The sequence below is a fragment of the Epinephelus fuscoguttatus genome, linkage group LG7 (genome assembly GCF_011397635.1).
Source record: "Epinephelus fuscoguttatus linkage group LG7, E.fuscoguttatus.final_Chr_v1".
Taxonomy (NCBI): Eukaryota; Metazoa; Chordata; class Actinopteri; order Perciformes; family Serranidae; genus Epinephelus; species Epinephelus fuscoguttatus.
In genome coordinates this window covers 7,543,033-7,570,232 of record NC_064758.1, presented here as the reverse complement: position 1 = coordinate 7,570,232, position 27,200 = coordinate 7,543,033, and the positions used below count along the sequence as shown (strand labels likewise).

General features: G+C 38.3%; 1 protein-coding gene across 2 annotated transcripts; it reads left to right on the top strand.

Moving 5' to 3' along the window:
• Positions 1 to 203: 203 nt before the first annotated feature.
• Positions 204 to 27,195, top strand: hck (HCK proto-oncogene, Src family tyrosine kinase). Of its 2 annotated transcripts, none has more exons than XM_049580343.1 (13): positions 204 to 421; positions 12,401 to 12,540; positions 15,166 to 15,199; positions 15,755 to 15,848; positions 16,019 to 16,114; positions 16,456 to 16,559; positions 18,550 to 18,699; positions 19,263 to 19,415; positions 19,511 to 19,693; positions 21,427 to 21,503; positions 22,632 to 22,785; positions 23,136 to 23,267; positions 24,576 to 27,195. In XM_049580343.1, exons 2-13 carry the CDS (start codon positions 12,409 to 12,411, stop codon positions 24,776 to 24,778), a joined length of 1,512 nt encoding a protein of 503 aa, XP_049436300.1. In that variant the 5' UTR covers positions 204 to 421; positions 12,401 to 12,408; the 3' UTR covers positions 24,779 to 27,195. The 2 variants fall into 2 exon arrangements, with proteins under 2 accessions (XP_049436300.1, XP_049436301.1); XM_049580344.1 differs by lacking the exon at positions 204 to 421 and adding an exon at positions 7,786 to 7,926.
• The last annotated feature ends 5 nt before the right edge of the window (positions 27,196 to 27,200 follow it).

Here is a 27,200-nt window from a genome sequence, read left to right as displayed (position 1 = left end):
TTAATAAGTTTAAAAGATATTTAAAAAGACCCTAAGTAACTTAACCATCCACATCTTTAGCGCTTATTTTTTTTATACTGCCTTTTGACGCACAAGGTAGCCTCTTTCTCACAAGTCCATCAAAGTACCACCACAGAAGCAGCTGAAAAAAAGTCAGTGAAACCATGAGCACACTCGGTGTGTGCTTGTTCCTCTTTTACCAACTCAGTCAGATGCGCACGGCTCAAACTTCCTTATACAAGCCCAGTGCGCTGCGCTCTGCCGCCCCGTCCGCATCTTCCACCTAACCCAAAGAAAAAAGTACTGTAACGGGATGGAACCTACGAAAAAGAAATGAGGAATATTCTCCACACTGTCATCCGAATCTAGAAGAGCACACACGACCGCAGAAGTAACAGTCGAAGTGATTGGTTGAAGCGCGGTAAGTGTCTGCTTGATCTGTGTTTGCTTGTGTGGACAGGGAGTAGCCGAACTGTCAAAAAGATGACAAAGTGAAAAATGGAGTAAATGTCTTCAAAAATGGGGGGGGTATGAAAGTTATGTTTTGATGATCGACAAATTTAAGGTAAATGTAGTTTTACAACAAGGATGCTCAGTTCTAAAAAGAGGAACTTCAAGTCTCTCTGAGTTAAAACAACCACCGCCTACAGAAGACACTGTAGGCTACACAAGTTATGTAGAGGGACGTGAAAGTGGTTAAAAGTAATGTTAACAAATTGACAAACACGTTTATTTCAGTGCTGCTGCCCACCACTTTCTTTAGCATTCTATGAAGTGACGAGTCTTAGTGGTTCACCTCTGTTCAACAGTGTGTGTGTGTGTGTGTGTGTGTGTGTGTGTGTGCGTGTGTTTGTGAGCAAGAGAGAGTTATTTTTAGACTGTCCATCTAGACTAAACCAGAAACTAGACTAGTTTCTGTTCTGCTCTGTGCTGCGTTTAGTGTTTGCACATTAACTTTAATGTCAGATGTTAGTGGGCTCAAAATTATAGAAAGCCCACCACAAGTAACAAATATTCAATATTATGTATGAAAGCATGTGTATTTGCTATTAGTGGTGCATCCCCAGGGGAGTAGCACCAAAGTCTGTCTTTGTGGGCCCCCTCATGTACCTTTTGATTTTTTATCAATTTTTTTTTTATTATTATTAATATTATTTGTTTTTTTACGCAGGTTACTTTCTAGTTAAAGCATTTTATTGAGAGTGGTGTCACTTTGCACAGATCATAAGTAAGTATATACAAATAAAGAAATTATTGGTAAATATACAAATGCAATATGAAGTTAATTAGTGCGTTTACAAAACTGACACAGACACTGTTCTCTTTTAGAATTTATAAAAACAAATAACACAATAGAGAAAAACAGAAAAAGAGAAAAGAGAGAAGGAGATAAAGCACTCAAAGTCAGTTTACTTTGTTTCTCTTTCCTTTCTTTTCTTTTTTTGGAACCCTGATTTCCCTTTTTTTTGGGGGGGGGGGGGGGGGGGGTGGGGATGTTTGGAGAATAAAAGGTTCCTTTTTTTATACTGATACATTCAGCCAATTTTAATTTAATCATAGCACTTATAGAAATAAGAAACTGCAAACAAAACCTTTCGTGACAAGCTTTTCAAGGGCCCCCCCTCCATTAGGGCCCTGGGTAATCAGTCCCACTTTTCCCCCCAGTGTGCACCCCTTAAAGGAAAATGCTTTAATTCTAGTGAACCTTACAGGGATGCTCTTTGTGTATGAAACATTAGTGTGTTGTGTACATTCCAGAAATGTTAGTATTACATCATACTGATGGACATAGTCAAATCCCCCATCCGGCGTATCTTGCATTAGCCTGTAGCAGCCATGTTCATCTGCTTTTTCCCCAAATGATGCAAGCAGAAAAGTAAAGGGTTGTTGCAAATGTCACAACATCCATGGAGGGTTGCTTGACTATGTCTTGCTTTGACAGAAAGCAAAACTAACTTCCTTTATGAAAAACAAAACCATAAAGATAGCAGCATATGGTCCAACATGTACAATAAAAAAAGTGTATGTGCACATTCATTTTCATTCATTTTCTGTAACAGTAATCATTGTCTTGCTGACTAACTAACGTACTAACCAGCCTTCTTGTGGCACCAGCAGATGACTGTGCATGTGTGACATTCCTATGAATATCATATCATCAACCCAATTTTTATTTCAAACAAAATGTAATGTCTGTCCAACATTAGAGTCCCATGTCTTTCTGACTTCATATTGACATCCAGTACCAGCCGGAAAGCACAGCAGAAATTTCAGATAGATCGGACCACCATGTTTAATTATACCTTTAGACATTACAGTTACAGCTGAAAATTACAACAGAAGTAAACAAGTCAGCCAAATTCATATATCACCGCAATTGAAATCAAGTACCAGTTGTCTACCTGGAAGTGACTGTTGTTGTTAGCGTGACGTCACACACAGTACATTTACATGACATGAAAATCGATTCATTGTGTTAGTCTGACTAAAACCGGACTTTTAAAATACATGTAAACATGTTAGTCCGACTGAAATTGTACAAAATCCAACTTCTCAAAGTCAGACTAACACACCCAGAAAATGTGATTGGGAGTTGAATTACTCCTGAATCTATACAGTCAGTCAGACCCAAACTGGACTAGGTGCTCTGCACATCCTCCACAGTTTCCACCCTGGGCTTTGACCCAGAAGTTGAACAGCATTAAATGCATAATAGAAGAAGTAGCTGGAAACAACATGGTGAAATCTACATCCAGAACGGTGCATTTTTGGATGTATGAAATGTACAGAGCTGTAAAGTTGTCCACCATGGCTGTCCACCAGTTTGTAGCTAGCTAACTGTAGCTAACTTTTTGTTTGTTGATTGTTTGGTTTGTAACGTTTTAGGAAAAAGGCCCAATACTAACAAGCTGAAAGGGGGCATATCGCCATCTATCAGAGTCGGACATACACAATGCTTCCCTCCATTGGCTCCCTGTACATTTTAGAGTTGATTTTAAGATTTTACTGATCACTTTAAAGCACGTCTGGGTCTGGCCGCAAGCTACATTACTGATATGCTGAACCCCTATGAACCAGTGCGCAGCCTTAGATCCTCAGGTGGGGCCCTTCTGGTCATTCCAAAGTCGAGGCTTAAAACCAAAGGCAACCGAGCTTTTGCCATCAGGGCCCCTCGGCTTTGGAATGACCTGCCTGAGGAGGTAAGGCTAGCAGAATCAGTATGTTCTTTTAAATCACTTCTTAAAATGTATTTTTATAGACTTGCTTTTATGTGATGTCGTCTCTCTTCTTTTATTATTTATTTTTATTCTTGTTTTTATTTGTTTTTATTTATTTTATTGTTTTTATGGTTTCATTGGTATTTATTGTTGTTGTTTTCCCTGCTGTTGCTACTCTGTCTGCCTCTGCTATATTTTCTGTCGTTGCTGTACTGGCTGCTATGTTTTCTTTGAATGCTGCTGCTATTTTTGTCTTCTTTTATTTGTTTAATTATTGTTGTTGATCATTCTGGTTTTGCTTTGTTTGTCAAAGCACTTTGTAAACGCTGTTTTTAAAAGGTGCTATATAAATATTCAATATTATTATTATAAATATTATACCATGGTCAATAAATCGATTCCCCTCCCATGCTTGTATACTGGGACAAGGATAGTAGTCCAATTAAATGGCCTAGTTGAGCTATAATAGTAGCCCAACTCAACTGTGCATGTAAAACCTACTAAGTCATTTGGTCCATATAGTCAATTAACTGGATCTTGTTGATGGTGGCAACAGCCAGCATACAGAAGTATAGGCTATAGATGCACAAATGGAAGCTTAAAGGCTCAGATTCAGTCCAACAGAACTGTCCATGAAGTTTAATGTAATCATGTCATGCAGTGGTAAAAAGTGAGACACCTGAGCATGCTGAGATGGAGACGTCCTGCAGTCCTGAGTCTTTTGTCAACAGTTTCCTTGTTGATAAGTAACTTAATAACAATGCAAGTAACAAGTTGAGCATCGGCACTATGAGAAGATATTCTTCCTTCCTTCCTTCCTTCCTTCCTTCCTTCCTTCCTTCTATCCTTTCTTTCTTTATTTCTTTCTTTGTGTCTAATGTCCTCTTGGTTGTGTGCCAGGCTGGCAAATGATGTTGTTATGGCCTGAGGCAGTCCCAAACAGGTACACAGAGTCTGGCAGCGTTTCACAGCCCACAACATTTACATCTGCATACAAAATAGCTCCTCAAAAACAGAATGTACATGAATTATTGCTGTGTTCAGTCTGTCGGGAGTCTTGGCTCTTATGTGTTACTGTGGCACACTAGTATAATACCTGGGATCCTTCATGGGTGTAATTGTGGCAGTCATCTGAAGTGCCAGTCAAGAAGTGAACTGGCTGCTCACTGCTTGGACAGGTACACAGTTAAGATGTGTGCAACTTGTATAACTTGGATAAAGATAACACATGCAAATCTACAAGGTTGAAGTGTATGTTTTTTGTGCCTTCACATTAAGAAAGCATCAATGCCCACTTGTGATCCACACATCCTGAAAGCTTGTGCTGAATGTGGTTGCTTGTCTTGTAGATTTATGGCTACACAGCATGATGCTTGCAGTGGTTATTTGCATGGTATGACATAATTTGATAATTATGAAGTGGGCCTTTATACAAAGTCTAACCATACAGTTACAGTATGATAGAAGGGATATTAGTGTTATATTTTGGTTGGTGTTTCTGAGTAGTCAGGATGTACATTTTTGAGCTGATATCATTTAAATTCTGTTCTTCAATTGAAACTAAACTCAGCATATTTTATAACGTGATTGGTTGCAATTTGAGCTTGTGATCAGTAAAGGTATCAGGGAACTTTCCACTACTCTTCTTCCTGTTCTCACATTTCTGTATTATAAAAATAAGTTACTTAAATACAGGTCTAAAGGTAACTGTCACTTTGATCCAATATAGAGACCGAGGCTGAGAGGTAATACTGCTCTCCTGCCGCGTTCTGCATGATGTGGTTAGTTAGAACTGCATGCTGTCCTCTTTTAGATGTTAACAGTGCTCTTGAATAGTACAGAGATTATTTTAAATATATGTAAATTTTGAAAGGGGAAGTAATACATGCTGCTGTTCTGCTCCAATTATGTAACATTCTAACATTGCATATTAAAAAAAATACACGATCCCTGCAGTTAGAGGAAACTGAAAAAATGTTTGCATTGTATGTTTCTGTAAAACATGGTTACAGTATGCTACGTTTGTCAAAAATGATGTGGTGAATGTAGGGTTAGGATCATGTTTGTCACAATGTCGCTGCAAAGGCAGGGACAGTTTGTGATCAGTGGCTGAAACGCTGCTGGAAAAATGAAACTAATTGCAAGGAGAATGTATTTTCAGAGAAACAGGACTTTGTTTTAGGATGACAGACTGTCAGGGAAATGGGCTTTCTGTCCAATGGGGCATTTTCTGGACTAACAGGGCTTCCGAGTTTTGGGCATGTCATGACTCCTGGCTGTAGCCTTATATTTAGCGAACAGACATGAGGGTGCTAACAATCTCATTTAACTCTCTGCAAGAACAGTGATTAAATGTTATTGTTTTTAATGTTAGATTTCTACTTTAGACTTCTTTGGTCATGTTGAAGCTCATGCTGCCATGTAACCTGGGAGGTGATGGGAAATCATGTCATCATTCATGCTTTCTGAAAAAAGTTACTCAATACACATTACTGCTTGCAACGGATTCCTTCTGACTGCTCAGAGAGTTTGATGGATAGTTCATCTGTTGATAGAATCCAGATTTTCAGATTTTCTTTTAACTGAAGAGCAACTGAGTCAGTGATTATATAGATTTGGGATTTCCACCATTACACATGATCTTCCTTTCAACATTCTTGTCAAACTAACACAGATCTGATTTCCACAGACCTGTGGTATGGAGCAAGAAGCAACAAATCCTGTGGAAAGCAGTTGAAAGTAATTTGTTTTAAACGTTTACTCAGTTCATCTTTAGTCAAGATGAAAGGTCTGGTTTTGGACAGTTGCACACAAGTAACTATGAGAAGGAACAGAAGCACAGAACTGAAACTGTCATCATGGTCAATGCATAAGCAGTTTCTCATAGATTTATGTTTCATATCCCCAACAAGGGGCTAAAGTTAGCATAAAAGCATTCCTTGCGAAGTTGGCATCCATTTTTTTTAATTGTGTAGTTTTGATGATGGAAAATAGTTGTGAAACAGCTGTAGATGATTAAGCTTTTAATTTCACAAAGGCTTTGTGCTCTATTTGGAGTTTCCACCCACTGTTTAGCAAGTGCATGACAAGCTGTGTATCATTCATGACTGCCTGATGATATGCTTATGTTTCCATTTTGGTCTGGGCTTTAAGCTTAGAGAGCTAAATGTGTGAGAATTGTCCAGTTCAAGGTTTACTGGACTGCTAAACTGTTGAAGTCTCTGTCCTGAATAAGAATTTTTGGAGCTTCAAGGCTTCACGCATATTTACTCACGAGTATTAGAAGCTTTGATAGGACGCGACAGGACCGGGGGGGGGCGACTGGGGAAGGACTTAATGCTTTCAGTAAGTTATCAATAAATCAGAATGCTGCAGGTCCAGCCACATCACTAGATGCAAAGCAAACTTTTGCTTTGATTGAAGCTTGGAAGCATTTAGATCAGCCCCACATGAGGGCATAACATTAACCGTCTCCCATTGCTTGATGTTTTGAACAAGGGATTTTAAATGTCCACTACGAGAAAATATACCAACTGGCTTTCCAAAGGCACTTTTTCTGTGGGCACACACAATACGTGCCCCTCATAGACATAATGGACTTAGCTTCCATGTCATCATCCATTGGTTTGTGGACTCCTGTTTTGAAGCTTTGAGTTCGACATTTGCCATCTTGGATTTCTGGAGCCAAAAGTGACCATATTTGGATAAGAGGGTGAAGCTGTGGAAGTGCAAGGGTGGATCTGACTCATATGCCTTGCAGACAGCCTTGCCCTTAAGTATGTGTAACCTAATCCTCAATAATATGTAAACAGGTGAGTTATATAAACATTTACCCCCTGTACAGTTGTCATGAATGTTAAAATTAGCCATGTAGACCAAAACTGTTTTTCGTACCAGTCTGTAAACATATTTATTTCTGTAGTAAAGTTAAACATTTTTCAGCATGGGAGTGTACAGGGATTGATTCATTTTTGGAGCCAGCTTCAAGTGGCCATTAGAGGCAAGTTCTGGGACTCCCACATTGGCTTCATTTTTCAGCTTCGGAGGTTGCTACTTGATGCCACATCCCTTAAGTGCAGTGTTTAGAGGTCTTAGTCATTCCACATCTTTCCATGAGACCAGGTTGATAAAAAGCCAGAGTCAGGTGGTGATTAGTTTAGCATGAAGTGGTGCAGCACAGGAAGAAAGCTAGCCAGGCTCTGTTCAAAGGTTAAAAAAAATCAGTCCACCAGCACCTCTAAAACTCACTAATTGACTCATTGTATGTCACCTGTTTAAACCATACAAACACAAGTGTAAAGATGATTAGTTACTGGGAGCTACATGCTCAAACTGTTTCTCTCTGGGAGCAGTGATTTCCTGGAGTATTGACAAAATGAGATATGTTAATTAGTGAGCTTTAGGAAAGCTGGCAGTTTGATTGTTTTAACCTTTGGACAGAGCCAGGCTAGCTGTTTCCCCCTGCTTCACCACTTCCTTTAACATTATGTTTTCTAACCAGTGACACAGCAGGTGTTGAGTTACTGGGATTGTCCCCCTTAAATCTGTAGAGTCCGGTTAGCGTGTGAGGCCTGAAATCTAGTGAATCATCCCCTGCAATCCATTATGATGGCTTAGGAGTAGAGTTAATATATAAAGTCAAGTTCTGCAGTTGTGTCGAAGCACATATTATCAGATATTACAGCCTGACTGATACTAGAAGTTTGAGGTAAGTACTTATAAAAATCTAAATTTTAAATAGTATATAACAATATTCTATTTGATTTTTCAAAGAACTGTGAACTAGTTTAGCTTTTCTGCATTGCAAATTGTTGTTGGACATATACACTGATACCAAAATGTCTGCAATAAGCCAATATCAGCTGATATATTGATGTGGTCTGGACCTTTACTCGAGCACATACATGCAAAGGTGTGTGGATAAACATGGAGTCTGATAAGGTAGGTTTGGGCAATATATTGATATGATATTGATATCAACATAATGACATGAGACTGATGAGATGTTGTCTTAGATTTTGGATATTGTAATATCATCCATCACAGTAAAGTGTTGTAATTTTCTGAACTTACCAGACTGTTCTAGTTGTTTTATTATTTGCCTTTATCCACTTAGTCATTATATCCACGTTAGTGATGATTATTTATCAAAAATGTCATTATGTAAATATTTTGAGAAAGCACTAATAATTTACCATATTGTTGCAATATCAATATCGAGGTATTGTTTAAAAATATTGTGATATTTTATTTTCTCCATATCGCCCAGCCTTTCCATCAGGGCAGTTTGTCTCTGTTCATAGAATAAGTATATATGATATATATATATGATATATACTATATGGTGTTTTATGTATCTTGCCATTTATGGAGATATTTGAAAAACAGGAATTGCTGATTTTCATGTACATAATATTTTATGCATAAATCTTTGAAAACAAATTTGAATTTGCAATTAAAATTACTTACAATAACAATTTAAAATTAAGCTCCCCTACACCTTTTTCCCCCAACATGGAAGGATTCTGCTCTGGTTTCTGCTCGTAATTTTGAACCATTATGAAAAAATGCCCACAGGTAACTGATGCAATCTACCATCTTGCTACTACTAAATACTTCCACTGTACATTGTGCAACGCCCTCTGCTGATGACGCATCCTTGATTACAATGGTTCCCCTTAAAACTGGTGGAAATGCAGGCCGGTTTGCTTAATAGCACCAAGGTTTCAAGAATGCTTTAGGGAACCGGTTCAAGAACCAGTACTAATTTGTCAGAAAGGGAGCACCAGTGGAAGCTTCTAAAAAGACACAGCAGTGCTAACCATCCCAGTCTAGAGCTTTATGACATTTCCATCTGCCTTCATATTTTTTGTTTGGCTTGCTAGTCGCTATGATTGAGTCCCAGTGGATCTCACTGACACTGAAAGTTTGATACAACATTTCGGTCCAGTTCACTAAGAGCTGCCAGTAGAGTGGACTTAGATTTTTATTCAGGCTATGTGGAAGTGTGGATTTCCTTTGACGTAGGTGCTTTGCTGACGGACTGAGAAGAATCAATGCCAGCTGAATTTCTACAAAGCCAAACTAGGGCAATGTGTTACCACCAGCCTAATGCTGACCTCCATTTTATACTAGTACAAATATGACAGGGAGGCACAACAGTTCAATACTTGTGAACCTGACCTTTCTGCAATTAGATATCTAAAAAGGAACCAGGTTTAAAACAGAAAAAAGGAAGCAAATATGTTAACGTCACTAATTTTGACATCAAGACCAGAGCTTCCTGTGTCTGAGATGAAACATTTTCCATGGTTTATTAGTGTACAGTGAGGCAGTGAGTGACAGCAGGGCAGTACGCTGATAATTTAGACTGTAGATATTTATTGAAGAACAGATCAATATGCTTACAGAAACATTTCAAGTTTTGTCAGTGTTGGTGTTTTTTGTCACTTGTGATTTGAAAGCCTGTCTACAGAAGATAGCACTGTCTTCCTTTGTGGTAGTTTTGGTCACTCCATGGTGACATTTGACCTCTGAACAAATGCTGATGACAGCTCCCAGCTGAAACAAACGTTTTTGCCCACAGTTAATAAGAAGACTATTTATCTGTGAGTGCCAATGTTCTGTTTGTTTTGATCCTTGCCACAGCCGTGCACCCCATATAGTGTTCATGATTTGGAGCTGTGCACACTTATATTATTCACAACATGTGACCACCACAATCATTGAAGATCTGTTTGCATAGTAACAGGGCTCCGCTGTTTAGTGCTCTTGATACACTTCCTTCACTCAGTGCAATAATCTCCTTCTCTGAGCTGAAGATGGGTTACACAGAATAACTCCCATCTACTCTGTCCTCCCCATCTGTGTTTGTGAGCTAACATGTGCTGTAAAACACAGCTTCTGTCTCCCAGCACACACTCCCTCTTTGTTAAACCGTGTTCCAGATAACTGCATTCACATTTGCATGTAGATACACACATGCAGATACAGTATGATGCGAAGGGAAAACACAGTATTTCCTAGATGTTACAGATGAATGAGGGGGTTTGTATGGATACATATTTATTGCCACAGAAGATAGAGAACCAAAACAGTATTTCAGGTGGCCAACATCTGTAAAAACTATTAAGTCAGAATAAACACCAATAATGTAGAGACTGCAGGAGCACACAGCATTGCCAAAATCATACAGTCATGGTCATCCAGTGAGATGACTGACTATGTCAGTTACAAGGCAGCCTTGTCTTCTCAGTCTTCCCCCTGTAGCGAAGAATATCTAACAACATCATGTGAATCCATCTTCACACCTCATAGACACATTGAAATACGTTTACAGTAACAGCCAGCTGAGAGAGATAATGCCTAAGCTTTCTTATCATGTGTCACAGTTTGCAAATTGTTTCTCAGTACAGACTGCAAGTTTTCAACTCCTTATATTACTGATGTTGTAAATAAGCACAGGAGTTTTCTCAGGACGATGCCCAAGTCAACAGGGTGCAACATGATATGTGTTTGGTTGTACTGAAAGACTCTAAGGAGTTGGATATTTCACTTTTCTGGTAAGGCCACTTTGTTTTTATGGGGTTTTTTTGCTAGAGGAAATTAGCATTAGCAGATTTCAGAGATGAAAACCAGGGGGATTTCCAGTTTGCTGGTCAATATATATAAAATACCAAATGTTATTATCTATGAAATAATAAAGGAGGGCATTTCTGGTTACATTTGACCACACTAACTGTTGTACTGCAATAAACCAGGGTTCTTCAATGTTTTCAGGCCAAGGACCTTGTAGCTGAAAGACAGATGGAGCAGGGACCCCCTATCGTATAAAACTGAGTTGCATTTGGAATAACTTTGGAATATTTTTGAGTTCTCCCTTCTTTGCACTTGCCTGTAGCTGTTTAGTCAGCAGCAGCTGTAGCATGGCTAGGTACGTTGGCAACACCTCTGCACTTTAGCCGGAGGTGTCTGAGGTGGACAGTGTGTCAGCGTCAGTTTAGCATTAGCTTGTTCAGATGATTGCACAAGGATTCATGGAGAACAGTTTGCCTATCATTAATGCTATATATATGTACATATATATATATATATATATATATATATATATAGCATTAATGACATTGCATTATATGGACATACATGTATATTTAGAAAAAAAAGAAAGAAAAAATAAGACATAAAAATATGTTGACAAATCGTTTGTAAATACAATAAAATACAAAAAAAGATAAATAATTAAAAATGTAAATAAGGCACACCATTTTAAATATGTAATAGTTACTTAAAGATACCCCTTATTAAAACTTGGTCAGACAGTTTAAATCTGTGATACGGAGCCCCAAGAGTCCCGAAAGGTGATATTATTTTTATCATGTGTGCACAAGTTATTATCTTGTGGGACAGACAATAAATTAACGTGTGTGCACAAAATAAAACATAATAACTTTTGGGACTGTAAGGGCTTCATCATCCTGCAGTATTCTTAGTGCTGAATGTTTTTATTTTATAATCACATAAATATCTCTTCTTTCATATATAACTACAACTTAATGTACACAGATTAGGTCTGTACACAGGGTTTAGCAAAAAGACTTTGATCTTTGGTTATTACACTGTTATCATAAACGTCCTCATGCCAGTCCTGTAAATCAACATCCTTGAGTCTAAGGTTAACCTGAACTTCATTCACGATTGTTATATATTGTATTGATTATTTATATCTGAAGTAAGAAAGGTTTATATTTGCTCCTATTAGTGTTTGTCACATATTTGACTAGCATAGTGCCCCATGTAGAATTGAAAGATTATTTAATACATTAAGTGTTCTTTTATTAACCTGTTTGTTTTTTTTTTTGTTTTTTTTTTGTGGTGCTGTGCATCTTACCATCCCAGCTCAGGATGTGTGTTGAAAATTGTTTGTGGAACAAAAGCTTGAAAATGATAAATAGTATCGCAAAAAAAAAATCATGGAAGCTAGTTGTTTTACATAAAATCCCTTATTCTTATACTTAATGATCAGTACATGTTCACTACTAAGTGGTGCAACCCAATAAAATTCCACTGTTCTCCTAATAGTGTCAATACGTATGAAGTCACTCTATGGCTGAGAGAACTAGGCCTGACTACTGCATATAACATTTCTCGTGTCTCGCTGTTTTTCCTCTCTTGTCTTCCTGCAGAAGGCACCATGGGCTGTGTGGGCTCAAAGAAGGAGCAGGAGCCTTTCAGCAAAGGGACGGGTAACGACGACCTGCAGAACCGTACACAGACCGCCCATTATGTCAAAGACCCCACAGCAGGAAACTTTGGAAACAAAGCTGTAAGCAGTAATGTTGTGACAGATCAAAATCTGAGAAAAGTATCTAGTTGGTGTTCCTCTCATGGCAAGATACAACATAACACTTAAACAGAGCACGATGTTAGGGTCAAAAAAAAAAAAAAAAAAACCAGCATGGTCTGGCTCAAAATAATTATGTTTGTTACTAGCATAATGTAATGCCATGTGACGTATGTCACTAGCGTAGCATGCTTCACATACAAGCACTAGAATAACTGGATTGACTTTTGGTTTCTTACGGGAGATGAACAGAAGTCTCCTGTGTCTTAAAACGCAGCTAAAAGGCACCTCAGCGCATCAGTATCTGACACTGACACTGAGGACAAGTTTGATGGAGTGAGACCAGGTTCCTTGTAGTTGCTGTAAAATATCAAACGTAAAAATACTTGTTATACTGAAAAATGGCCCCTGTGACAATGAGAGCTACCTTTTATACTGTTGGTCCTTTAATCCAGTGGTAAACAACCTTGTGGTTGGATCCCCTCTGAAAGGTCACAAGTAAAATCTGAGAGATGATTAATGGGGTAGGAAAGAAGAAAGAAGTAAAGTTCTGTTAGCGTGGACTCTCTCTTTTTTTCATTTTGGGGGGAATTTTGAATAATTTGACCTTTATCAATCTCAAATGAGACCCAAGGGCCTCAGCTACATGCTGCTTTTTTTGGGGAGGTCACAAGCCAAAACGGTTGATCTGAAATACACCAAGTTACAACAGTGGTGTGGTCGAGCAAAAAGTACCCCCCCCCCCCCCAGTACTTCAGTAAATGTATTTTGTTACTTCCCCCATTGAACATAAATTTAGGTCTTTAGCCACATGTGACCAAAAAGTGTTGATGAACATTTTGCTTATAAAAATGAGAAGCCACACCTGCGGAAGTGCCTCTGCTATAAATAAAGAATGAGGAAGATTAATGGTGTCAGTTGCAGAAGCAGTGAAAGTATGAGATGAAATATGAAAAGAAAACATCACACTTTCACAGGTTACTCCCACAAGTGACAAGAGACTGTGTTCTTTTCAAAGATATATGTAGTCCGAACATGTTCCCAGACTTGTTTGCGTACTGGCCAGACTTTGCTCTGTGCCATTGGTAAAACAGCAGTGCTGTTGCGTGTAAGCGTGGTTCCTCTGGCCACTGCTTCCTGTGTGCTGACTGTAACATCTCGTTCTCCCTCAATGAAGGAAGAGGAAGTGACAGAAGCAGAACCAGAGCACTGAGGCAGGAGACGTATGATCAAAATTTGAGCATTAAGCAACACCTAAGACTTCTCTCGCCTCACACATACTGTATTGTATTATCTCAGATGTCTAAATTTACAGACAGTCTGTCTGGCTGTCTGGTCTCCACTCAGCTCAGCTCGTATTTGTACTAACATTGCACTGTGTTGAAAACAAAAAAAAAACCTAAAGCAAATATTGCTGCCAGCAACATCTTGATTTTTAAAGCTGATAAGATAAAGTGGTTCCTTCCTCTCTGCCTTTCAAACATTTTTTTTTCTGTGCAATGGTTTTATGCTATATTTTGGTCTATACTTGAGATGTAATCTTTAAAAATTTAAATATAATATTGCTGCATCTTTATTTAAATTTTTGCTAAGCAACCACTGAAACACATGTCGTTAGCTTAACTGCTATGTTGCTGTGAAGTAAACTCACAGATCTGTTCCTTAAAATAAAAAAATAAATATTAAAAAAAATAGAACAATGGACAGGTTGCAGGTGAGAGGCTGTTCATAGACAGTACGTAGGACACAGGACACTTATTTTAGGAAGAGTCAGAGATGAGTCAGTGAGTTTAGGATGAGTCAGGGACAGTTAGACGTTAGAGAGAAGTTGCAGCTACAGTTTGTTTAGATATGTCCCGCAGCTTGCCAAGGGCGACGATGCAATTCAGCTAGCATTAGCTTCACACAAACCATGTATGCTACTAACTGTTACTTGCTGTCATTGCTACCACAAAAGACCTGCCTCTCAACTCATCAGATTGGACAATGGCCAATGAAGTCAGGTGCTTTTTCTGCTCTGAGATGAAGTTTCTTTAACATGAAGCATTCATGTACTTGCACAAAAACATGAGGTGCATAGAGCGGAAAAACGTGAGGCACTTCCGCAATGCAAAGGCAGCAAGTGAAAACCTTCACTTTTATTCAAACCCATTCCAAAAAGATGCCTATGGCTGCTTAAATGCACTCTGTCTGATCAGGGCCTTACAAGCTTTTCAGCATCTCTTAGCTCATTATTTTGTTTTTGTGGCCTGTAACTTTAATGTTTTGGTTGACTCACACCTGTCATCAGTGTCATTACCAGCAGCAGGAGTCACACGTCTTAAGTGAGAATGCTCTAAAAATCCACTGTACGTTAGACACACCAAGTTAACCACTAACTAATGTAGAAAGTCCGTTTGCAAACACGCCATGACAACTTAGTATGGTGATAGTGTTGCACTGCCCCTAAATGGCAAAAACAAAAACAAAACAAAAAAATACTGCAGCTTCAAGAAAGGTTTTTTCTCACTTTGAATCAACAAAAAGGGGAGAATTAATATTTGACAAACTTGAACTCTTCCATAAGCCGTCACATCAACATAAGTTTCTCTGTCTTTCTCTCAACAGAGCAAAATGCCATCCAATGTTAACGCTTCAGACGGTGAGTCACAATTCCTATTTACATACTGCTGTAGCCCCACTTACGCAATTGCAACCTTGTTCTTGATGCTTTTTTTAAGCCAACCACTAATGAACCAATAAGGTCAGTCAATGACAGTTTTATTTCTAAACTCTAACATCTTGTTCAGTGCTGGTTTGATGCAAAGAAAAAGTAACTAATGAAGCTCAAAACAACATGTCAGAGAGAGGAAGGAGAATGAGTGTGTCGGCACAAAGCGATAGCCCCTCTCACCGCCTCACCACACAGGCCTCCAATACGCTGAAGAACAGCCTGACTGCTATTATTATCAAGTGTACACGGAAGTCAGTTACGTAGTCAAAGTACGGGGAGTCCAGTGTTAGTAACAAAGATAACTGTGGTTCAGGCTTAAATGCAGTGTGTCCAGTGCATAATTTAAATTCTTCAGAGAGTAAACATGCGTGCAGCTTCCACATGACAAGGCAAAAGGGAGATATTTTACACTGCATTGCAAGACCACAATGTACCAAAATGAAACCATCTGCTTTTCTTCTTTTCCTGGTCCTGCTGCTGTAGGAGAGAGTATTGCCATGGCTCTGTACGACTATGAGGCCATTCATGATGGTGACCTTGGCTTCAAGAAGGGAGATAAGCTCAGAATCTTAGAGGAGTAAGTATCAACAGTGAGAAAGCTCATTTATTCTTTCTTGCTGCAGATAGAAGAATAACTATACAAAATAATCATAATAAGTTAATTGTGTTCAAATGATTTTGGACTTGTAAAGTACACTGTCATGTCTTTGTTGATGAGAAGTTTTCACACTGTCTTTCTCTCTGTAGATCAGGGGAGTGGTGGAGAGCAATGTTACTCAGTACGGGTCAGGAAGGCTTCATCCCCAGTAATTATGTGGCCAAAGATACTCTGGAAGCAGAGGAGTAAGTGCACTCAAACTGACAACACATTTATTGGCATTATCAGTATCTCACTGGTAAAACTGTTTTTTTTTTGGTCAATATTACTACGATTTTTTTCATCAGTATTCTTTATTATGATTTTCAGTAGAAGTAGTGATGATAATGTAATGATGAAAATATAATTAGCCTTCCAAATAAATATGCTAGTGTCGTGGGCCTATTTAAATGGCAGTTTTTGCTGTTTTTCACAAAGTGGAAATGAACAAGGAAACAAAGCACACACAGGAATGGAAAATGAAGGCTTGCACAGGAAGAGCCGTTAGGAGGTTTCTATGCTAACTGATCTGTTTCCTGTTGTTAAGGTGGTTCTTTAAGGGCGTTAGCAGGAAAGATGCTGAGAGGCAGCTGTTGGCCCCTGGGAACAGAGTGGGATCCTTCATGATCCGAGACAGCGAGACCACACAGGGTGAGTAAAAGACATTCTAAAACAGATTATTTGTCCCTTAATGCAGTGGTTTCCAACTGGTGGGTCATGTTCCAAAAGTGGGTTGTGGGTCCGTTCTGAATGGACCGCAAGTGACCTGCACACATGTCAAGTTTGTGAAAAACACATTTTATTTTTAAGTACAGTGAATTTCCGGTCCAGAGCTTTCATTTTGAAGTGCCGTCTCTTGCTGTAGAGTGAGTGACAAAAAAACAACTACTTAATCGAGACAGCAAATTAGCTCGATGACATGGCCAAATACAAGTATGATGCTGAATATATTAAAATGTGTGGACCTTGAACTAAAGACCAAGGAGAAATGTAGCTGGCTGGACCAGTTGGAAACCACTGCATTAATGGAGCAGTCAAAGTAATCATAATGAGACATTATTGACAGAAAAGATCCCAACTAACACATCAAGCAATTTGATTTTAACAGACTTCATTTCATGTAATTTATTTTATTTATAAGGACAACACATTCATCAACATCTTTGTAAATGTGCCAGTGTTGGCCTACTGGCTAATTTTCAACTGTTCAATGTTTTAAAACAGAAAAAGTGATAAAATTCTTTTGGAGGGAGACTTTTAAGTCTGAAAACATAATGATGCCCGCATTATGGATTGGAGGTGTGAAGTTCAAAATAAGTGAACATTTAGAAGGAATCAGGTTATCATGGCCTCTGTTGCTTCAATTTTGATCACTCTCTTTATGCCTCCACACAGGCAATAGCCACCAATATCCATCAATAGCCACCAAAAACATAAGGAATTACGTCTATACACTCCTCCATACGTACATCTGTATGTATGTACAGACTTACGTATGGACATCCCGTTCTCAATAATGCAATATCTCAGAAACACTCTTTCAAAGTTGGCACAAACATCCACTTGGACTCAACAATGAACTGATTAGATTTGGGTGGTCAGAGGACAAAGGTCAAGATCACTATGACCTTGTGTCTCTCATTTTTATGAATGCAACATCTCAAGAAGGCTTCAAGGGAATTTCCTCAAATTTGGCACAAACATCCACTTGTATGTAAGGATGAACTGAGTAGAATTTGGTGCTCAAAGGTCAAAAGGTCACTGCTTTTGGACATAACTCAAGAATTTATAATATATAATATAATATATATACAATTTTACACAGCTGTCACAAAAAGGGTAAAATGATGAAGTGATGACATTTTATATATAAAAAGTCAAAGCTCAATCTCACTGTGACATCATAATGTTCTGCAAAAACACTTTTCTGGCCAATGGTTAACCAATGACATCATTGGCCTTATGAAGGCCTCCTCAGAGGTTAAATACCTGGGTTTTTCCACACCAGTTTGTGTGACTAGTTCCAACCTAGTCAGACAAGCATGAACTGATGAAGCCTCTTGGATAAGAGGTGAAACGTCTTCTAAGACAAAACTAAGTCTGGTTGCGTTCGATTCAATTGACTTGAGATGACTTTTCTGGCCATTACTGAACACCATAACTCAGGAACAGAAGGGGAGACATTTGGTCAGATACTGAATTGGCGATTGTGTAGATCTTCTGTGCTGCCTGGTTGAAGATGAGTGTGAGGCGTCCACATTTCGGAATATGCCACTTCTTTGCAGCAGCACTTGAAGCATTAATAACTCTTATGGCTACTTATGACTTTGGACAGACATTGATAGAAAGTGTAACTGCAACCTGACTGGTTCCTGAAGGCATACAACCGCATGGAAGGGCAATACTAAATCACTTGAGTCTCTCTTTAAGTGTCCCATATTGGTCTGCAGTCAGTCCCTCTAAAAATTACATCTCTGGAATACAAACACAAATACACAATACATACAAAAATAGATCTTAACATAGTGAATCATCTAAAAATATAAGCTTGTATCAGTGGAAAAAAAATACTGGCATCAGCATTTACAAAATCCCCTATGGGTCACATGGTAACTACTGTTTTCTTTCTGTTTCACCACAGGCAGCTACTCTCTGTCTGTCAGAGACAGTGATGGTCAGAATGGTGACACAGTTAAACATTATAAGATCCGTACGCTGGACAATGGAGGATTCTACATCTCTCCCCGCAACACCTTCAGCACGCTGCAGGAGCTGGTCACCCATTACAAGAGTGAGTTCACTACTGTCAGAATTTAGACAGTTTGTCACTGAGTGATTTTTACCTCCTCACAGTTGTGTTTTAATAGTCTAGTTGAGTAATTGCCTGTCATTAAAATGATGATGTAAGGAGCGAATGAGGAATCCTTAGTAATCCTAAGGGGTGAGTTTTTTTCAAAATGTTTCTCATTTAATGGTCTCAGACAGGAGCAACTCCACTTCAGTCTGTGTCCTATTTAAAGTGGCGCCTACAGTGATGTACAGCACACTCTACTGGCCGACTTTAAAACTGTTGATGTGAAACATTATCAGAGTCATTACCAAAGTGATAGATTGTATTGCTTTAATTCAATTAGTAGAAGCACTAGCATGGGAATGTTTTTATTTTTGCTGAACTTACTGGAACGTTTGAATGCTTTGTGAAACTGTCAGTTTAATAAAATACGTCAGTTCAATAAGAAAAACATAGTACTGATTTTCATGGTTTAATTTTGCATAAAATGAAAAAAACTATACTCTGACCATTAGACATAAATATATAACAAATTCAAATCTTGAATTTTCTGTTTATTCCAGAGCAAGGAGATGGCCTCTGCCAAACCCTGAGCAACCCGTGCTTGAGCCCCAAACCTGAGAAACCATGGGAGAAAGATGCCTGGGAAATCCCAAGATCATCCCTCAAACTGGAAAAGAGGCTTGGTGCAGGGCAGTTTGGAGAAGTCTGGATGGGTAAGATAGACCTGAATCATTATACAGTCCAGTTATTGATGGAGATGGGAAAATAGCAATTCATTTTCTAATTGTGATAATTGTTTTTCTTTAAGCTACATACAATAAACACACCAAAGTAGCAGTGAAGACCATGAAGCCTGGCAGTATGTCAGTTGAAGCCTTCATGGCCGAGGCCAACCTGATGAAGACTCTACAGCATGACAAACTGGTTCGACTCAATGCTGTGGTCACTAAGGAGGAGCCTATCTATATCATTACTGAGTTCATGGAGAAAGGTGCGTATGAGTGTGTGTGTAAATGCAGTCGCCAGAAGTAAAATGCTAACACTAGGCTATAAACAAACAACACCACAGTTGCATGAACATCAGCACAACGAGGTGTGATAACAATCTGTGGTCTTTTTTTAGCCACTAGCTAGCAGCTGCCTTTTTAAAAACAAATAAAGGCTTCAAAATTTACAGGTGGGGTATTTACTGAAACATATTATGTCATAAAACAAAATATTGACAAAATTTCATTTCATTCAAAACTCCACTGAGGTGAGGGAACCTAGACACACACTTCTGATCTATCAGAGCATAAATGAGGCAACAGTGGACAGGCAGGTAGAAGTAACCAATCTCAGTCTCATCACTGGCACTATGTGAAACACCTGTGCACAACCCTGGTGGTAGAAGCTTTACTTCCTGGAAGCTGTCATTTGTAAGTACTGAATGGCATACTGTGAGGCATACAAATGGAAGCCATTGTCTTGTCATACAATACCAAAATACAAAAAAAGGGAGTGGAACACAGTGAAAACAGAAAAAAACATATAAAATCACAAAGCACCTTATAACAGTATCAAACAATTATATCACATAATAAATGGGGCTTTGGGAGGAATCAGGCTAAAGCCATCATTAATCAGAGATTCCCAAATCTATAAAACACACATCTCAATACAGAAGTAGAGCAATCTGGATTACAGCATAACACTCATATCAAAATCCTTATTGAGGCCTGCAGGGTGAAGTGCATCTAAAGTGTCAGTTCAGACAGCCTATAAACATCTACATGATATTACACCAAGGCCCAGTTTAACGTAATGGGAAACTCAGGCAAATCACAGATCAGTTATTTCCAACCAGGGGTAGAAATACCCTGGAGGGTACTTTTGTAGTTGCCAGAAGGTATGTTGAAAGACTGTGGAGTAGCTCAACTAATTGACTGAAATGACTGAAATCACTTTTTTTTTTTTTTTTTTAGATCCACAAGTCAGTGCATTAAAAGTCTGTCTTAACAGTTAGCTAAAATTTATGGCTGAAGGGTTGAAATAGTTCAAAAATAATAAATACTTAGCTAAAAGAAATTGCAAAAAGGTTAAAATAGATAAATGTTATGAATAAACATTTTTAAGGAGAAGATAAACTTAATTAATTCCCTAGGGAATTCCACTCTGTTGTCATACACACACAGGCCCGAAATACACATACATGCACGAACAGGACCTACACATGCACTGAATGGAGAGATGTCAGAGCAAGCGGGCTGCCTTTGACAGGCGCCCTGAGCAGTTGTGGGATCAGTGTGTTGCTCAAGGGCACCTCAGCAGTGCCCAGGAAGCGAACTAGCACCTCTCTGGCTACCAGTCCACGCTCCATACTTGGTCCAGATGGCAACTTGAACTGGTGACCCTGTGGCTCCCAAGCCAAGTCGTCCCTATGGGCTGAGCTACTGCTGCCCTAGAAGAGGAGTAGGCAGAGTAGTCAGTGTAGACATTTGCAAAGAACACGTACAATAGTTAAAGCTCCTTTATGTTAGCAGTGGACATGAACTTTATTTAACCTTAAAAAAATAAAGGTTAAACCTTTGTCAATATGTTTGTAAAGCATATAGTTGTTTGTTTCTATTTGCATTTCCAGTTCGCAGATATTTTGCCTATGTTGAAGATGTGTCTAGATGTAGACATGTGGCATATGTTTATTCGTGTGTGTGTGTGTGTGTGTGTGTGTGTGTGTGCCTGCAGGTAGTTTATTAGACTTCTTAAAGAGTGACGAGGGCAACCGTGTTCAGCTCCCCAAGCTCATCGACTTCTCTGCCCAGGTCAGTCTCAATCACTCACACGACAGCTTGCCAGACCAGTTCCTCTGTTTGTTTGGTTGTTTCATATCAGTGCATCCTTTGTTTGTCTGCAATATGCAGGATGCAGTTGGCATAAGAATGTTTGCATAATTTGTTGAGGTCAGTAGTCTATTGCTCTGATCATAGGGATTGGGTTGAAAGTGAATTATATTATTCAGTATCTGGGACATTTAAAAACAAGATTTGTGTAATCCTGCAACATAGTATACATTTTTTTAACAATGGGCAATTGGTGCGACAATAATTTTGTTCTTGCATACCTGACAGTCTACACAAGTAAGTAAAGCAGAGTTGAATTCTTTGTTTGTATGATGCCTCAGAGGATAATAAACAGTAGTGATTGCAAGGAAAGGACACTTCATCCAGGGTGAATAACGCTGAAACATAGGTTGATCACTAAGAAAGAAAATACAGTGTCATTTGTGTGAAGCACATTAATCTACACCCAGCCAATATAACTCAGCTGCGGAGCTATAGTGCCTATGCTTTCAGACCTGCAGTTCCAGTCTGGCCTGTACTTCCTCTTGTTAGAGTAACACACCCATGTGTACCTACTGTTTGTTTATGTTTCACAACTGGACACTGTAACAGTCCTGGTGAGAGAATTTTAAACCCTTGAAAAGTAAGAGTTAAAACACCTCAGAGTGTGTTCTCCAATAACTGTTCTCATGTTGGAGAGGGAAGGAGGGGGTCCTAACCACATTTTATTTATTCAAAGTAAGATAAAACCCAGGATGCAAAGGCTCAAATAAAAAGAAGGTTAGAGCTGCCTGTTTTGATTGAATTCCACCATGACTGGTTTTGTCATGTTGAATTATGCATCAGATAGTCAGAGATTGGTTTTATCTATGGCTAACACAAAGGAGCTGTACATCCTCACACATCGTAAATGTCTCTTGCTGAGATTATCAGCAATACTGAAAGAAAAAAGCAGCTTATACAAAGTCTATGATATGTACAGTATGTCTGAGAGCATGGAAGTGTGTGGGCGTATCCTGTTCCAGGCTGATTTGTTCAATTTAATTGCCAGAGACAGTTACTACTGGGAACTATGTTTTGATTCTTTTAAACTGACTTATTCATCTGTAGACCGCAGAGGGCATGGCCTACATCGAGCAGAGGAACTACATCCACAGAGACCTGAGAGCTGCCAACATCCTGGTCAACAAGGCTTTAGTGTGCAAAATTGCTGACTTCGGCCTGGCTCGTATCATTGAAGACAACGAGTACACGGCCAGGGAAGGTATGACGCAATATTCACTGTCACGTGTTGTGTAGCTACGTTTGGTCAGCAGAAGTGATTAAGAAAGTGGGGAACTGATTCCCCAGAACTGATGAAATGGGAGCAGTCACTGTTTCATCAGTTCAGGGGAAATTACTTTCTGTCAGCGAGATGTCGGATTACAACATTAGTGACAAAAATAGTAGGGAGCCAAGATGAGAGTGACTTGCTGTGTGGCTTACGGAACGAGCAGAGGATGTTAGAGTTTGACAGGATGTGTGACCAACATGAAACTTCTCAGCAATGTCATTAGGAGCAAGCTAATGCACGGTATCAATATAAGACCTGTTTGCAATTTTCCTCTTAATTAGGAGCCAAATTCCCCATCAAATGGACAGCCCCTGAGGCCATCAACTACGGCTCTTTCACCATCAAATCTGATGTCTGGTCCTTTGGCATCTTGCTGACTGAGATTATCAGCTATGGACGCACACCATACCCAGGTAAGTGGATCACCGATTTCACCTTTGATGTAGTATTTGCCAGAACGCCTCAAAGAGCAGGGCACTTGCAGTTAGTTCACAAAGTTTTTGTCTTATTTCCACCGTGGATTTATTATTAGATCTGGATACCTGACACCAAAATTCAGGCCAACCATAATTTCTTGCCTGGTAATTATGCCAAAAAAAAGCTAGCTTCTGCGTTTACTTTGGGGTATGCGGACCACCGAATATGCGCAGTAGCAAGTTCCCACTCAGCCCAAAGATTTTCCATGTGGAAATATACTATATGACATATATCTCCCCATATCTAGACTCATTTTTCCATATATGTTACCAATATATTATTATCATATACATGCATTCTCTGGATATATGAAAATATAAGTATAACATATAGGGAAACCCCATAGTAAAATGTGTATATGTACATGTATTTAAATCATCTATGTGACCAATTTTTATATGGTATTAAATATTGCTACCATATATGTTGATGATATATATTTAATTTATATATTTTTATCAAAACAACAAATATACAAAAATTCTGTATGCTCATATGTTTTCTTATTCTTTTTTGAGATACATCTATCTTTTATATTTACATATGTAATATCAACATATATTGATGTGCTTTCAGATGGATATATATGTGCATAGAATATGCGCCTACAATTTAAGTATATATGATATATGTACATAAATTAAAAATATCTATATGATGCATTTTTCTATATTATATGTTGCTACTATATATGTTAATAGATGTTTAATTTATGAAAACAACATATAACATGTCTGTACGCATATATATGTTTTCTTATACTTTTTGACATACATGTATATATATATAATATTAATGTGGTCCAAACTCACGCAGTAAACACGTAGTACAGCTGAAGCTGATGGGGATGTCAGGGGATCACCTATCACCTAACTTATCTCAAGGGCGACATGAACCAAATTGCATGGCAGGGCATCCAATAGTTGTTTAAATATTTTAACTCAAAACCACAAATGTCAATTATATTATAGCACCAGAGGTAAAGTCGACTGATCACTAAAGTCAGAGGGATTCATCCTCAGGGGACTATGACTATCAGCACACAGTTTCATGGCAATCCATCCAATAGTTGTAAAGATATTACAGTAACTGACCAGCTGACCAACACTGTCATCCAAAGAGCCATGAAACTAGCGTTCCAGCTGAAGTAATCAAATGTCAGCCCCTGAGCTATTTCTTATTTTTTTTTATGTGGCTGTGGCTCTGCAACCTCTCTTAACCCAATCACATGCTCTTGTTTTCAGGGATGACCAACCCAGAAGTGATCCGTTCACTGGAGAAGGGCTACCGAATGCAGCGCCTGGACAGTTGTCCCACTGAACTATATGAAATCATGCTGGAGTGCTGGAAGAACAAGCCTGAGGACCGCCCCACCTTCGATTACCTGCAGAGTGTCCTGGAGGATTTCTACACAGCCACAGAGAGCCAGTATCAGCAGCAGCCATGAGACTTGACATCCACAAACATGTTTTCTCTAATAGTACTGTTCCATTCATACTTTCCAGCAAGTCCAGTTTCTACATGCAGCAGTGCAATTCAGAGCGCTCACACACACATTCTCACTTTACCGTCATCTTTCCGTCTCTCTTTGCCTTTCTCATTCACACATTGTAAATTTAAGAAGGGACTGTACAAAAATTACTAGGGAGTGAAGTTTGAAACTTTATTAAATATATTCTTTAGGAAGCTAGGCATCACTGTTTCTCACATTTTAAATAAATTACTTGGAAATTTGAATGAGAACATTTTAAAGTAATACAACCACCACTGACAAACTATATACAGTTATTATTATTAGACTATTATTATTACTATTACAATATTAGGACAACACAATCCTACCTCATACTTGGGTCAGGGGCACAGCGCAACAGACGCTGTCTGATGATATTCTGAGATGATATTCTGATATGTATCTCCACAAAATCAACCATAAATTATCTGGATGCACACCAGCAAACATGCATGGACATGACACAAACATGTGACTTTATATTTGATACATATATCTTTAAAGAGATACTTGTACATAATGGGTCAGTTTCATTACTCAGATTTGCAGGTGAGGGGAAGGTTGCAAAACTGGACCCATGCAGGACTTTACATAAAAAGGTGAACATAGCTAGTGTGTTGGATAAGCCCTGCTGGTGCACAGGTAAGGACAGAAAGACTGGGTACTTCTTTTAAATTTGCAAGGGAAGGCTTGAATGAATAAAATCTGAGAAAAGAAACAGGCCCTATACTGGGCTGTAAAAAATTCTGACTACTTTTTCCTAAACAAAAAGAAAACATAAATAGCCGTCCTACTTTTCTGTCCTCAATACTCCTATAATGTTTGTACAGTCCCTAACATTTGAACAGCTTCACACTTTTCTTTTTATAATAATATGTACTGTACAGCCTGCAAGTAGGAGGCTGTATGGGGTTACAAATGTTTTTGTACAGTACAGTAAAGTACAAAGATACATATTCACAAACAAACGAGGCCACCTGAAAGCAGTCATATGGAACATACTAGATTTAGTTGGTATGCTCCAGCACACATTGTGCATCCATCAAAGAAAGGTATAATCACAACACAGATGTTAAGAGGGAAATATGTGCAGTGTTCAGCTCTGATGATAGCCTACCATGTTGATGTCAGTGATTCAGCAAGCGACGCTGTCGGTGTCCACTACCTTCCTGTTAAAATTGTTTGCCATTGTGAAAGGAGACTGTGGATTTTACAAAATTCAAGATATACTGTACAGCTGATATATGCTTAAATCTAATATTTATATAGATATTTTCCCAGTACGCTGTGGCTTGTTTTAGCATTACTCCTTCATTGTGCCTTTTTAAGTGTTTTTTTTTTATGTCAGTCGTAACATTTATAATATATTCCATACCCTCTGTACATATAAACAGGTGTACACAAATAATTACAATTATTTAGGAATAGGGTCTTTAATGTAAAGACATATTATCTGATAATGCTTGTTTATCCTTTGGACCCACTGAACGTTTGTTCTGTATTTGGGAACTAGATGAAAAAGCAGTGCATACAGATGTTCACATCTTTTGGCCTTCTCTTTTGTTGCTGTGTGAAAAAAACTAAATAATTTATTTGTGCAAATATCACTGCTCTTAACATTACTGTATCAATGATCTTTCCAAACCTGAATGCCTTGTCTATCATTTTTTAGTGAAAGACTCATTACTCTTCTGTTTTTCAACTCTGTTTTAGATAATGTGATTCTTGTATTGTTGACAATACAATATAGCAATATAGCAATATTTTTTCTGGACTAAAATCTGAAATCTTCAAAGGGAATATTTTCAGGTATTTAAGAGTTTGTCATTTGTTGTGTTTGTTATTCATTTAGAGACAACTGTGATAAAGAATATCTGAGGGAAGTTTTCTAAAGAAAATTTGTATAGAGAGATGATATGTGATTATACTGAATCAATACCTAGCACTGTATATGTAGCCTATGCATAGGGTTACAAATGTTTTTGTGTTTTTCTTTATCCATATAAAGCTCTGCATATTTTGTTGGATGCTTAGTTCAATGCAATTGTAGTGAAAATTTTCAAATAAATTGGTTTAGAAATAACTATCTGCCCAAATGTTCAGTTATATAGCAGCAAGCAACATTTCATATATTGTTTACACACTTACATACACAGTTAATGTGCTTGTTTTGTGTGTATTGTATTAATAAAGATGGAGAGTATTTGAAATCATAGGCCCATCAGCTATGATAGCTAACAAAAATGTTTTTCACATTATTTCAAATGAAGATGAAAAAATACATTAAATTTCTATCAAGTAAAACTGCTTTTTGGGTGTGTCAAATAAAAAAGAAATTAATTAATCAAAAACCTGA